Source organism: Prionailurus viverrinus, chromosome D1, assembly GCF_022837055.1.
Source record: "Prionailurus viverrinus isolate Anna chromosome D1, UM_Priviv_1.0, whole genome shotgun sequence".
Classification (NCBI taxonomy): Eukaryota; Metazoa; Chordata; class Mammalia; order Carnivora; family Felidae; genus Prionailurus; species Prionailurus viverrinus.
In genome coordinates, this window is record NC_062570.1 from 74,068,951 (window position 1) to 74,083,296 (window position 14,346).

The following is a 14,346-nucleotide window of genomic DNA, read 5'->3' on the forward strand; positions in this document are numbered from 1 at the left end:
TACATTTCTGGGGGTGGGAGGAGGGGTGGGGATGGGGAATGGATGGCTTCCCTTTTTGTACACGAGATCGAGAGTCAAGGTTCCAAAAAGGGCAGTCGGTCAGTCATCGGTCATATTGACCTCACCTTCATAGTTCATTTCTCACGTGGAAACTGAGAACTTTGCTCCAAATAGAATTGTGGAAACACGCACTGCTGCTTTCTTCCCTCTCTGTCTGGCATGCTTGTGACCCAGCGGACGTCTCCCCAAGACCCTTGACAGCGGCTAGTCTAGGTTGATTCAATCATCTTCTCGGTGTGTAGATCCAGTGTGACCAGCTTTCACTACAAATTGTTCATAGTAAATAATCAACACCGTACGGATTTTCCAAGTGTTACTTTAGAGCACCAAAAGATCAGGACCACAGGAGGGGTGGCCCTCCTCCACCTTTATTAAGGCACAACCTGGCATTGTATGCAATTTAGTACTTCAGAGTAAAAAACTGCATGCCCAATGTTATGCAAAGCGATTCTAGCATGAAATAAATTTTGTATCATGGTTTCTGTATAGTCTAAAGCAGATTTGTTTTCCTGAAGCAATTGGAGGTTTGCAGAGACCCACTTCTGCATCTTGAATAAATATAGTATTTTCCCAACAGAAACAGAGGACAGTAGCTTGGCTTTGGTCTGATTCTAAAATTAGTGGTGGGGTGGGGGGTGGGGAAGGATGATATTTTTGAAAAACACATGCTTGAGTTGAAAAAAAAAAATGCAACATCTCGAGCCTTCACTGCAGCTCGAAACATTTCCTGGAAAGAGAGCAATGCTGCTTTAGCTCAACACCCTCCCCTCCTTGGGCTCTGGCCCTCAATAATAAAAAGCTGACTTTTGAGATGAAGCACGGGTTTGGGTTTTTATTGCCTTGGGCAGTGTCGTGATTTGGTTCTGCCTGTGATCGGGCCTGCTGTGGCGGGGCTGGGGTGGGGTGAACCTGAACCTGCTATGTCTCGACGACATAGCAAGGTGCTGGCTGTCCTCCCGCTGGGAAAAAAACCAGGCCTTAAGGAAGAAGTTTTGCTCTGGCCCCTACCTCTGCAGATCCCGTTGGGTCTGGGGAGGGGAGGCAGCTCTCAGAAAGGATGGGGCATACAAGAACCTGACCCTAAAACAAGCACATACTCTAGGGGGTTCACTGACATGGAAACTTCTATGTGAGTCATGCCATTTTGATGACTCCTTGAATCTGGCCATGTCAGAGCTCCCAGCCCCCGTGCAGACCTTTCAGTCACCTCCCTCCTAGGGCCATTGTTGAATCTGATAGTGGCAGAGGCAGGGGGCTGACCGACAGTTCTGGGTGCCCTACCCAGCTGCACCCTGCTGGCTCAGCTGGTGGGACCACCCGTGCATCTCTCTCAGCCTGGAGGCATCTTGAAGGGGAGGAGCCCTCCCTCAGGGGTCTTGATTTGTGACAATTATTCACTCGGCTTCTCATGGGGGATAGAGTGGGGATTGGGGGTTCCTATCCTTTCCTTATCCATTGGAGAATCCAGGAATATTCAGGTGGGAAAATATCTAATGATCATGGTAGTCAACCTCCGAGCCTTTTACAGATGAGGAGCTGAGGTCCACAGAGAATGATCTTCCCAGGGCCAGAAACAAGTGGGTGTCTCTCTCCCATTTCAGTTCCCTTGATGCCCCCAGCATGGCCTGAGTCAGCCGTCAGATGGGCAGGTGGGAGGCCGAAGGTGGATGCTGAAGTCTCATCTCACTGTTCCTTGTCCCCTCAAAGCCTTTGCCTCAACTTCCATCCTGTGTGGTCCGGGAACCACGGGCTGGGGGTCGGTGGAGCAGTGAGTACAGTAAGGCCTCTGCCCAAGGGGCTACGTGGCCATAGAGCTGCCAGAGCACACTGTGTATGTCACAGCCATTCATAACTATCAGGATGTGGGAGCCAAACAGCCTCAGCTGCTGCAGGGAAGGTCACGTTCACTCTACCTGGGATCCAGTTTGGAGGAAGTGTCTCTCTGGTGGACTCAAGTGGACTTAACAGAAAGCCATTTCCAATGTGGGTTTTCCAGGACACACTAGCTAATGGGGAAAGGGGATTGACATACACTGAGCATCTGCTGCGCCGGGGGCAGCTGGGAAACATTGTCTAATGACAGCACACAGTAATTCACTCTGCCCATTTTGGAGCTGGAGGACAGGTGCAGAGAGGTAAAGCAACTGGCCCAAAGCCACACAGCCAATGAAAGACGAAGCCAAGATTTTAACCCAGTCAGGCCTGACTCCAGAGTTCAAGTGAAGCTGTCTCAAGCTAATTAGGGCCTTCTTGGGGCAGGAGCGGAATAGATAGGAACACTAGAGAGGATCATCTTGAATCCCAGGACCCTCAGGACGTGGCTTCCTGCCCTCCTTCATGATGCGCCGTGGGTATGACAGAGGGGGGCTTTTCACAGGCCGCTCGAAGCTTCTACACACACATCTGGCCACCTCACTCTCCTTCCTGAACACCTGTTGCCCTAGGAGGGAAACTGAAGCTCCTTCTATTGGCCAGCATGCCCCCTGCCCCACTCCTGGCCTCCTCTCCTCTTCTCTCACCTCTGTGCCTCAGTTGCTCTGTAAGTCTGAGCCCGTAGCGGTCACAGACATGCACCTTAGGACCTGGAACTCCCTCCCTCTATGGTCCCACCACTTCCTGACTAACTTTCCAACTCCCAATTTCCATCCCTCACGAGGTCTTGCTTTGGAAGTGGCAGGTGCCTGGGGGCAGGGTGGAAGGCTTGCTTTCCTCTGAGCCCCAGGCCCCGATTCACCTTCGCAGGCACAGTCTCATCTAGTTTGGCTTCCTGGCCTGATGGCCTTCTGGGACTGAAGGTGGTGGGGGTATCAAGGGGAGAGGGGGTGCCTGTGACCAGGAGGGGAGAGCCTGTGGTAGGTCGGTGAGGATGCAAACACCCCACGAACGCCTGGAATGTGGTGACCACACACAATCACTCCAGAGGCCGGGCCCAAGACCTGTGAGCACACGGGCGGCGGAGCTCACTCCTCTCTTCTTTCTCCTTCCCCCTCCCCTTACCGGAGGAATACAAAGGCCAATCTACTTGTCTATCAGAAAAAAAAGTAATTAAAGACAACGAGTGGGTATTTACTCAAGTTGGCTACTATGGCTCACTAGCTAACCAGGTGGGGGATGCTGACATTAACTCCCAGCTGGTCATAATCTGCACAGCACAGTTATCACACACTTGTAAGAGGTAAGCACAGAGGACAGGTGGGTGTGAGGGCATCATGACCCCCTCATTTAACCTCCCTACCCCCTTGGTGGCCCTGAAGGTGTACACACCAGTTCAACATTTACCGGGCACTTCCTCTGTATCAGGGCCCATCTTTGGTGAAGGGTTCCAGAACCGACCAAGACCCGATCGCTCACTCTCGAAGAGCTGAGGGTCTGTTTGGAATGAGGGGCTTGGACATCTACAAATCTGAGGATGACCAGGGGAGTCAAAGGGCCCAGAAAAAAATCTGGGCGACCCTGTGGACAGCCCCTTGAGCTTTCAGGCACTCATCAGGTCCAGTGAACGGGCCTAGAGAAAGCCTGTCTGCCGCTGCAGGAAGGGCAGAACGGAGGGACTTCCGGTGACAGGGCTGTCTGTGGTGGCACCTAGTACCAGGGGCCATTCACTCTTCCATGCGTGGATTATCAAGAAGGGTCTGAGTCACATTCTGAGCCAGCACCCCTGGCCTTGTTTCAGGCTGGGAAGGAGCCCCAAGACACTTCTTTCTTGTGCCCACAGGTGGCCTCGGGAGAGGCACTAGGGCTCAGCAGTAGATTTGGAACTGGGGTTTCTTCTATAGGAGCTGAGGGAGGCAGGAGGGAACTCTGAACTGGCGTGCTGTGAGCTCATGTGTGTCGGCTGCTCGTGAGTAGAAAGCCTGTCTGGGAGGTGTGGGCCTGAGTGGTCTCCAGTGTGGGACTGCTTTCTGGACTGTGTGTAGGACAGCGGCTGGCAGCCCGCAACTGTGGGCTTGCTCCGGTGTGGTCCTCTCTGGACCATCCAATTTCTCCATCTCTGAGGGTATGGGAACCTTGGCAAGACCAGCTCAGAGTGCACAGAGATGTCCTTCTTCCCACTGCGGAAGTGCTTAGAGGCTGTTGTAGCCTCTGCTGGTTCTGGGAGGTGGGGGACCAAGGCCTTTGCTGGCCAGGGCAGTGCTGTTTTTTGGGTACAGTATCGGGAGCAGGACTCCATGCACGGGTGTTTGAGGTCAGCCAACGGCCGTGGGTGATGTCTAGGTTCGGGCCTGGGAAGCTCAGGATTATCTTCATCCCCACTCCATTGAGCTGAACCCACTCCTGATCCCAGGGTTGAGCCTCATCTGCCCACCCTGGTCTGGCTCAAGGCCTGGGATGGGTCACCTCCCAGTCAGGACACTGAGCCAGGAGTGAGGCGTGTGGTCCCTTCCCCTTTTTAGGCCTCTGTTTTCCCACATGAATAATGAAAATGTTGGATAAGACCAATGGTTTTCAAAACTTTCTTAAGGAACCCTTGTCAAGTGAAATCTTATGTGGAGTCCAGTATATAATATAAATTAAAATAAAGCTGCTGTGAATAAGGTGGAGGGTGTGGGCCCAGATCTTTGTCCACATGGCTTCCTTTCATCCATAGACTGCCAGGTGGCCACCGAATTCTCAGGAGACTTCTAGGGCTCTAACAAATGCACTTTGAAGGCCACTAGGCGAGAAGGTCATTACAGGTCCTCCAGCTCTGATATCTTGGGAGTGTAACTTCCTGAAGCCACCGTAGTCTAGCCCTCACAGGCCCAATCCTCTCCTGAGTCCCCAAGGGAAGGTGGTGTGGGATGGGCCACTAGCTAGCTGGTGACACTGCCACACAGTCCCCAGGGAAAGCTGTTTCCTGAGGCAGCAGAAAGGTGCTATGTCCCCCAAAGTCACAGCTGCCACCTGGGGAGGCCTGGGGCCTGTGGTCTGGCCTACACCCCATTTTACCTCCTCCTCCTCCTCCAGAGGCAAGGAGGGCTAAGAGGCAGATGTCAGGGGTTAGGGTCAGACTCCCCTTCCTATGCTGCGGCCTGTCCCTCACCCGAAACTACACAGCTTGGCAATTAGTCACACAGGCCAGCTCCAGAGTGCTGCCTCGCTCGGATGAAGACACCCATCCTCTGAGAGTTCATGGTTCTAGATTCTGTTGTCTGTTCCAGGTGCCTCCTCTGTCGGGTCTTCCCAGAAGTCATCTCCACTTCCTACCCCCCCACCCCCCCATCCAGGGCCTTCTCTCTTCTAGTCACCAAGACAAGAACTCCTTCCCATCCGAGTATCCACCTGCAAACTAATCCTCAAATTAGTAAATTAACGCTCCAGGCGCTGAGAATAAAACCTCAGGGAGGCCTTTGGCTGCTCTGAGCATGGCCTGGGAACCGTTTCTCTTGCCGAATCGAAGGCTGCTGGACCAAAATAACCACGGGGGATGGGGCTGGGTATTCCGTCCCCACCAGGTAAAGACAGGCTGGAGCTGCTGTTTTCCATGTCCTTTGGGGATTCCGGTTTAAATGTCGCTTAGGGGCCAGACTCCCCAGCCATGCAACCAAGTGAGGTTCTTGTTATTGCCCTCAGGGGGGGGTCCCGTTCCCATCTGCTGGGCAGGAAGGATGTCTGTCTCCTTGAACCCCAGACGCTGAGCCGGCCGCCTCCCATTGTTCTGGCCTGTGGTCAGCCCCCCTTCTCAGGCCGACCACACAACCTGACCAAGCAATTCTCTGGGAATACTTCGGGTAAGAAAAAATCGCTTTATTAAAGGGCCTCTGTCACAAGCCCCCCCATTTCTGGACCTGTCAGGCTTTCAGTAGAAGTTTCTGGTTGTCTTTCCTTCTGGTTTCTCTGTCCATGGCTTCCTGAGATTTGGCACTCTCAGCGGCATCTGGGGAAGGGCCAGTGACCTTGGGGTGCTGGCCCAATGCAGGGAGGGCTGGCAGCTGGCAGAGCGCCAGGGAGTGGCCAGCCCCACAGCCCACAAGGAGTCCCGGTGACGACTGCAGAGATGGCACAGGCTGCGGGGCCCAGATGTTGGCTTCGGAGCCGTCCCCGCACATGCCGTGCTCGTTCCAGCCCCAAGAGTAGCACGTCCCTCCTGTGGAAAAGAAAAGACTGCTGTAGAAGTGGCTTTGAGAACAGGGCTCAATCAACCAACCTGGGGACACAGGTAATATCCTAAACCCCGGTTTCCACGTGACAAGACCAAAGCTCAACCGTACTTGGTGGCTTGCCCGCCACCCTTGCTTCCACCCTGCCCTCCAGAGCCTTCCCAGTGTTTCTCACTCCTGCCACCCCACAGCTGTCCCTGTCCCAAACCTGGCCTTCCTCCTTCCTTCACCGTAACCTCCTCCCTCACACCCACCCCATAATCCAAGACCTGCCGACTCTTCCTCCAGAGAAATAGCTCAAATCCTTCCATCTCTCCATCTCTACTGCCTTCCCCTTATCCCGGCACCATTCTCCCGCGCGCTGGGCCGTGCCGACAGCCAAGGGACTAACTGGGCAGCTCACCATCTGCCCCAATCTTCAAAGAGCGTCTAGATGATCTCTGACAACTGCAAATCTAATCACATCACTCCCCTGCTTAAAAGACTTCTGTGACTTCCAATGCCCTTAAAGGCCTTTCTTTGGCCTGTGAGGCCCTGAGTGACCTGGCTCCTGACCACCTTGCTGCTCTCCCCTTACTCTCCCCCCACCTCACTACATTCCAAAACCCCTGCCTTCTTCCCATTCCTTACATACGCCTTGTGGGGCCTTCTTTCTCTTGAGGTCCTCTTTTTAATGGGCTCCAGACCTCCTCATCTTTTAAATTCAAGTTAAATGTCATTCTGAGGCCAGATTCCCTGGCCACTCGATCTAACTTAGATTCTTGATATTGCCCTTGGACTTCACCCCCACGGGGGCCCTTGCACTTTGTGGTGGATAGATGACTTGTGTAGTCATGTGTGTACTGTCCCCTCCTCACTAGCCAATGTGCTCTACAAGGAGGGAAGGACCACGTACGTTTCATTCACTGCCGTATCTCTAGCCTGGTACACAGCTGGTGCTCAATAAGGGCTCGTTGATGAGATAAAAGATTGAATGAACACAGTCATACAGCCAGAGTCTCTAGACCAGCATGATGCCCCCACACATCACAGCATCTCTTCCTAGGTTTAGACCCTTTCCTAGGGCCTAAACTCACTTGTGTTTTTTGTAGTCATTAAAAATTTTCTGCCCCCAATTTATAAAAATAATACATCTTCCTGACAAAAAAAAAAAAAGAAAGATACGGATGAGTGTAAAGAAAAAGCAGACTTTGATCTTGGCATTACTATGTTAAACCTTTAATTTGTGAAATTTGTAAATATTTGTGTATATTTCATTCTGCTTTTGTCCCTTACTAACACAAATATTTCTCCACAGAACTGCAAAGGATTCAAAAAGAAAATTAAAAATAATTTGTTTTTTGAAATAGTTCAATATGCAGAAAGATACAAGAAATAACTTAGCAGAAAGAAACATACTCCGTCCAGATTTAGAACATTCGTCAACATACCTGCTTCAACGCTTCCCTTAAAAAAAAGAAAATATACCAGTAAGATAACAGTTTAAGCCCTGCTTCCCGTTCTTGCCCTCCAGCCATTTCTCCTCCCAGGAAGGAGCCACTATTTTGAAGTTGGTGTTTGCTACTGGTTTTATACTTTCTACACATATGTCATTAAATGCCACGTAGCATTTTTAGTCTGTTTTAAAGATTTATATAAATAGTGTTGAAATATCTATCTTTATAACACGTGCCCTTTACACTCAGTATTCTTTTTGGAAATTTATCCGAGCTGACACAGATCAAGTTCATTTATTTTAACTGTGCTCAGTATCCCCTTATGTATAAATCTCATTTGACTTATCCATTCCCCTTCCGATGGACAGTTCTTTGATGATGGTAATTGTTGCTATCTTCTTACACAATATATAATGTACAATATCATGTACTTCATAGTAATATTGTCGCTATTGTAAACAGCACTGCCATGAACACCCCTGAGCACGTCTCCCTGTACAGAGAGGCGTCTGCACAGGGCCGGTCCCCAGACGTGAGTGGAGTGGAGCCACACGTTTAGATTTAGATACGGCTAATAGCTGCCACAATGGCTGCAGTTACTTCCCGTCCCATCAGCGATGGATATGAATGTTTCCCCTCTATCTTTTTTTTAAATTTTTTTTTCAACGTTTATTTATTTTTGGGACAGAGAGAGACAGAGCATGAACGGGGGAGGGGCAGAGAGAGAGGGAGACACAGAATCGGAAGCAGGCTCCAGGCTCTGAGCCATCAGCCCAGAGCCTGACGCGGGGCTCGAACTCACGGGACCGCGAGATCGTGACCTGGCTGAAGTCGGACGCTTAACCGACTGCGCCACCCAGGTGCCCCTCCCTCTATCTTTACCTTCGCACTCTTGCTATTCTGATAAGTACAATGAACGAATCTGCATTTCCCCCGACTACTAGTGAGAGGGAGCGTCACTTCATTTATAGCCCTGAGTCGCCTCCTCTTATGAATTGCCTCTGTACATTCTTGCCTGTTTTTCTCTTTGGCTGTTTGTCTTTTTTTTTTTTTTAATGGATTTGTGAGTTTTCTTGATGTATTATTTTCTACTTTTTTGCTATTCTATGCATTGTGTCTTCTCCCACACGTCCATGGCATGTCTCCTCACTTTGCTTACGGTATCTTTTGTTAAACAAATTTCTTTAAAATGACTGTCTGATTGTCCATTATGGAGATTCAACCATTTCCTTAACCTGTATCCTATTAACAGATATGCAGGTTGTTTCAAGTTTTTCATTATTTTGAATAACTTGAATAATATTCCTGTGAGTATCTTTGCACATGTATCTTTTTCTACCTAATTGCTTCCTCAAATTAGATTCTTAAAATGGGAATTCCTGGTCAACTGGTATCAACATTTTTGAGATTCCTGAGTACTGTTTTTAATGCTTCCACAATATTTTTCAGAAAGGCCACCTGAATACAACTATGGCAATCTGTGGAAGTTTCCGTTTTACTCCAGCATTGCCAGTATTTAGTGCTCATTATAATGTTTAAAAAATCTTTTCTAGTTTGAAGACACAAAAAGATTTCTCATTGTTTGTATTTGTACATTATTGCCATCAAAACTGAAAAATAAGGGGCGCCTCTGTGGCTCAGTCGGTTAAGCGTCCAACTTCAGCTCAGGTCATGATCTCATGGTTCATGGGTTCGAGCCCCACACCAGGCTCTGTGCTTACAGCTCCAAGCCTAGAGCCTCCTTGAGATTCTGTGTCTCAGTCTCTCTCTGCCCCTCCCCTGCTTGCACTCTCTCTCTCTCAAAAATAAACATTAAAAATTTTTTGAAAAACCTGAAAAATAATTCTTACGTTACTCAGATATTTGTATTTCCTCTTTTGTGTATTGTCTGCTTCATATCTTTTTCCTGTTTAGTATACAAGGGTTTAAGTGCTCAGATCCAAGAGCCAGATGGTTTGGGTTCAAATCCTAGCTCCTCTATTTATTAGCTGAGTGACCTTGGGCAAGTTACTTAGTGTCTCTGTGCCTCAGTTCCTTCATCTGTTAAATGGGGATAATAGTACCTTTATCATAAAGTTGTTTGCAAGTGTTAAATGAGTAAGTAGGTGTAAAATACTTAGAATGGTACTTGCCACATAGTATTATGTAAATATTTGTTATTGTTAAGAGCCTTCTTAAGAGCCTTCTTGTTTTAAAGATTTTTATTTTTAGAATATTCTTTCTCTGCCATATCTAGCACAAATATTTTTTTCTTAGTTTGACTTAAAACTTTGTCTTGGGTCTTTTGATATAAAACATAAGCTTCATGGTTCTTTGTAGTAAACTTCATTGATCTTTTACAATTTCTTCTACTGCTTCTAAGAACTGAAAGCCCATCCCTGTCTGGATCAGAATGTATTCTTTTTGATTTTTCAACGATCTTATTTACTTTTCTATCTTTACATTTCACCCTTTCTCCACTGAAAATCTGTTTCCCAGACCACTCTTCCACAGGGGGAGGCTGGCTGGCCAGGGATTACCCTTCCTTTCCCTTTTCCTTTTCCCTGGTAGGAAGGCAATCACTGGCCAAAAGTTTGGGTTTGGGGAAACACAGATGTCTCCCTGTTTGGCCCACGAGCGAGGAAATGCACACAGAGAAGATGAGCCCCGGGCCGCAGCTCCTATGGTTACGCAGGAGTTTCGGCCAAGTTGACGGGAGGCACAAAGTGGGAGAGTGGAAGAGGCTTGGTACCTTTGGGCCCTGCTCGGCACCTGGTGTGGGCTTCGCGCCCGGGCCTGGTGAGTGGCACCAGCTGACGGTCAGCAGGAATGGGGGTGGGAGGAAGGCAGAGCTGACCTACCACCAGGACGCGGCACAACGGGCAGCTGGCAGGTCCCTCTCCTCCTGCCAAAGGAAACACGCTCTGAGGGGCCGGGGTAGCCAGAGGCCTTGAGCCAGGGCTTTCATGCCCACTGGGTCGAGAAGTCTGGCAAAGGGCCAGAAATTTCTTCCCCCCCACTCGAAGTCAGGTGCTTTATATTCTTTATCTCATTTAATTCCAACAACCCTGTGAGGCAGCCATGTTTCGTAGATTATTCTCGTTTCGTAGAGGATGAGGCGAGGCACTAGAAACCAGGAAGTGTGGCTCCAGAATCTGCACTAACTTTGCATATTATATACCAGGGCTTGCCAAATTTATTCTAAAAAGGCAGATAGTAAATATTTTAGGTTTGAGAGCCTCATTTGGTTTCTGTTGCATATTCTTCTTCTTTATTATAACCCTTTAAAAACCATTCGTAGCTTGCAAGGCCATACGAAACAGGCCATAGCTCAGACCTGGCCTGCGGGTCACACTTTGCCAGCCCTTGGCATACATATACAATGTCCACTATTTACTGTGGACTGTGCTCCGCTGTCCCGGGTCCCACACTACCGAATGGCTGCGCGATAATGGTACTTCTGTCCCCATCTACGTCATAAGGTCGCTAGGAGGAGGACTGCATAAGTGGACATGCCCCAGCACAGTGCCCGACACACGGTGACGGTCCACACCCACATATGAGGCAGACCACAGGAAGGGGAGGAAAAGGCTTTAAGAAAGGGCGTGCCAGTGTCAAATGGCACGGAGGAGAGGACGGGCACCAGCAGATGGGAAGGCCTAGGTGGAACGACACGAAGTTTGGGGTTTCTGAACATTTTAAACAAACTTCCTAAGTAAAACAAAAACAAAAACAAAAACAAAAACCAGGCTGCTGAACTTCGAAAGTGAAAGATGAACTGTGCCTTGGGGCGCCTGGGTGGCTCAGCCGGTTAAGTGTCTGACTTCGGTTCAGATCATGATCTCACGGTTTGGGAGTTTGAGCTCCGCGTTGGGCCCTGTGCTGACAGCTTGGAGCCTGGAGCCTGCTTCGGATTCTGTGTCTCACTCTCTCTCTGCCCCTCCCCCACTCATAGTCTGTCTCTCAAAAATAAATAAACGTTTAAAAAAAAAAAAACTAAAAAAAAAAAGAAAGAAAGATGAGCTGTGCCCTGAACAGAAGGGACTCTCAGCAAGACCTTTAAGTACTGAAGCCCCTCCAGCATTTGAGAATCGGTTTCATATGCCCCCCCCAACCAGCCTCATTTAGGGTCTTTTTAGGGACACAGTGAAGGTGGGAAGGCCCTCTGGATTCAGCAAGCTGCTACTACGCAGGCCCTTCTCATGCAGAAGTGAGAGGAAGGAGAATGGCCTATGGTAGGCCTCTCCCTAAGCTAACTGGAATGTGGAACACCCAGTTTTCAAAATAGGTAGGTTATAGGATCATTCCTGGCTTTACAGAGGGCTCTCTGCAGTGTGCCAGGCACTTACCAGGTCCTTGAGGAACTGAAACCCACCTGATTGATCCAGACCTGATTTACTGGCCCTGAGGTACATGGCTGGGCCTTGGGTGGAGAGCCCATAGTTACTGGGTTTCCCTAGCCTCTTAAGACTTCAGGCCCCCTGATCATGGGGCTCAATGGAGTTGGCCTCATCCAGGCTGTGACAAGTGATGGGCTTGCAGCCCACCACACTTGCGTCAGCCTAAGAGCCCTGCAGGCAGCGGAACCCAGGGACTGGCAGGGTCCTGGCACAGGCTAGACACAATACTCAAATCTGTTCAGGCCTCGTGGCACCTGCCTGAGCTTCTTGGCAACCTGGGTCCTTAGAGGGCCTTATGGTGCTGGGATTACAGCCCAATGCTAGGGAGGGGGACACATTTCTGCTGGAGGGCCTTGCCTAAGAGGGGCAAACACCTGAGCATGTGTGATAGAGCTAGTGCGGTAGAGCTTCATTCTGAACCACGGAACGAAGACTACATTTCCCAACCTCTCTTGCAGCTGGGTGTGTGAATGAGCTGTAAGCCAAAATGTTCTGTAATAGCTATGGCGCCTTGCCTTCAAAGACAGATGGCATGTACCCATTGTCCCTTCGTCTATCTTCTCACTGGGAATGTGGATGTGATGGCTGGAGCTCTAGCTGCCATCTCAAACCATGAGAAAGAAGGCTATCACCTAGGGATATTACTTCCCAATTGCATACAAATGTCACTTAATCCCCACAGCAACCTCCATTTATGACTCCGGTGTTATGATCTCCATTTTACAGATGACGCTACTAGGCTCAAAGGGTGAAAAAACTTGTTCATGGTCACACAGCCATGCTGAGCCAGGACTATAATCCCTGACTCCCAAGTCTCAGGCTCATTCACGAGTGCCAAACTGTGTGAAAATGTAGTAACATCACCGAATGGTTAGTGTATGCCAGGCCCTGTGATGAACACTTAGTTCACTGAATCTCCATAACAAGCCTGCAAGGTAAAATCTAACATTATCCCCGTTTTCCAGAGGGATGGCATCAACCGGGCAAGGTAAGAAGCAGAACTGGATTCTAGCCTGGGCATTGGGACTCCAGGGCCTCTTCTGTTAATATACTATCCTCTCTAGCGAAAACCCTGCTTCCCAGGTAATTAGGAAAAGGTACAGAGTCGCAGCCCACCTGTGTGGGGGACAAGGTCAGCGGTGGAAGGCAGGAGCCATAGCTGGTGAGAGAAGCGCTCTGCAGGAAGCACAAACCTCACTGAGCCCTTGTGAGCATTGGGGCCCAGGCCTGAGGAAGCCACATAAGGCCCTGCCCCTCCTGCATCTAGTGGGCTGGGGAAGGGAGGAAGAATGTGGGCAAAAAGTCAGGCAACTAATGGTTCCCCTTGTCTCCTGTCAAAGGCCTCACAAAGACTTAGAGCATCAGGAGAGGCTGGTCTTCTGCAATACCAGGCAGAGAGAGGACGGGTGAGGTCTGAGTAGCCTCACAGAGAAGGCTCTGGATTCAGGAAGTTGGTAAATGTCATTGTGGCCACAGCTGGCCCTGGAGCTGGGTAAAATTGGGAAAAACTTCTGAGTGTCCAGCCACCAAACTCACGTGGATCCCACCCCTTTGGCCATAATTGCCAGGGTGATCCCTAGGGTCCTGCTGTGAGCGAGGAATGGCGAGGGAAGAACCCAGAATTCAGGCCTCATATAGTGTTTTGGGTCTAGTTCAGGTCCTCACGCTCTCTTGCCTGGACAATTACAACAGCTACTCTATCCTTTACGCAGAGGCAGCTGGCCTGGGTGGGGGACTCAGGCTGAAGCACAGCAAGGACTAGGTCCTCCTGTGGACAACCTCCTGTCTCCTGCCACCAAGGTGACCAAGACCAGGACTCTCAGCTGGCTCTCCAAGCCCTCTGTTCCTCTTGGCTGCATCACCCCTCTTTCCCAGTGCTCTGTGCCAGCCCCGCAGGCTTGGCCGCAGGCAACAGCCCCGGCCGTTGGCACGGGCCCTCTTACGGTGGGCAGAGTCTGGGCTGAGACAAATCAAGAGTCCCTCCCCGAATTCACCCAGGCCTTTCACACAGTCATGATTTGCTCAGGCAAGTCCATTTATGTGGAAGCTCTTCTTCCTGGCCCTGTGCTGGACACAAGACCTAGATGAGGAAAATTCAGTTTCTGCCCCCGGGCTCCCGGTCCACTGGGGAAGACAACCATGAGAAGGATGATTATGGGGGCCAATGGCATGTGTGCACAAGGAGCCACACACAACAGTGTTCACTGCAAAAGACTGGGGGAAGCCCCCAAATACTCATCTATAAAGGAGTGTTTAAAGAAAGGATGGCTCGACCTACTACCCAGCTACTAAAAACAATGAGATAGCTTTCTATGGCCTGATATCAAGATATCTAAGACATTCTAGAGAGAAAATCGGTTGCAGAACAACACAGAGTATGATTCAACTTAT

General features: G+C 49.8%; 1 protein-coding gene across 8 annotated transcripts in view; it reads right to left on the minus strand.

The window, feature by feature from the left end:
* Positions 1 to 5,772: 5,772 nt before the first annotated feature.
* The window catches only part of SERGEF (secretion regulating guanine nucleotide exchange factor), a 234,926-nt gene continuing 226,352 nt past the window's right edge, over positions 5,773 to 14,346 (minus strand). For 4 of the 8 annotated variants that reach the window (XM_047878850.1, XM_047878847.1, XM_047878849.1 and 1 more), the window contains 2 exons: positions 10,308 to 10,460; positions 5,773 to 6,127 (listed from right to left, as the gene is read on the minus strand). In XM_047878850.1, coding sequence (XP_047734806.1) covers positions 5,832 to 6,127; positions 10,308 to 10,460 — 449 coding nt within the window. In that variant the 3' untranslated portion in view covers positions 5,773 to 5,831. Of the gene's footprint in view, positions 6,128 to 7,570; positions 7,587 to 10,307; positions 10,461 to 14,346 lie in introns of those variants that run through there. The other 4 variants (XM_047878853.1, XM_047878851.1, XM_047878848.1 and 1 more) reach the window with 4 other exon arrangements.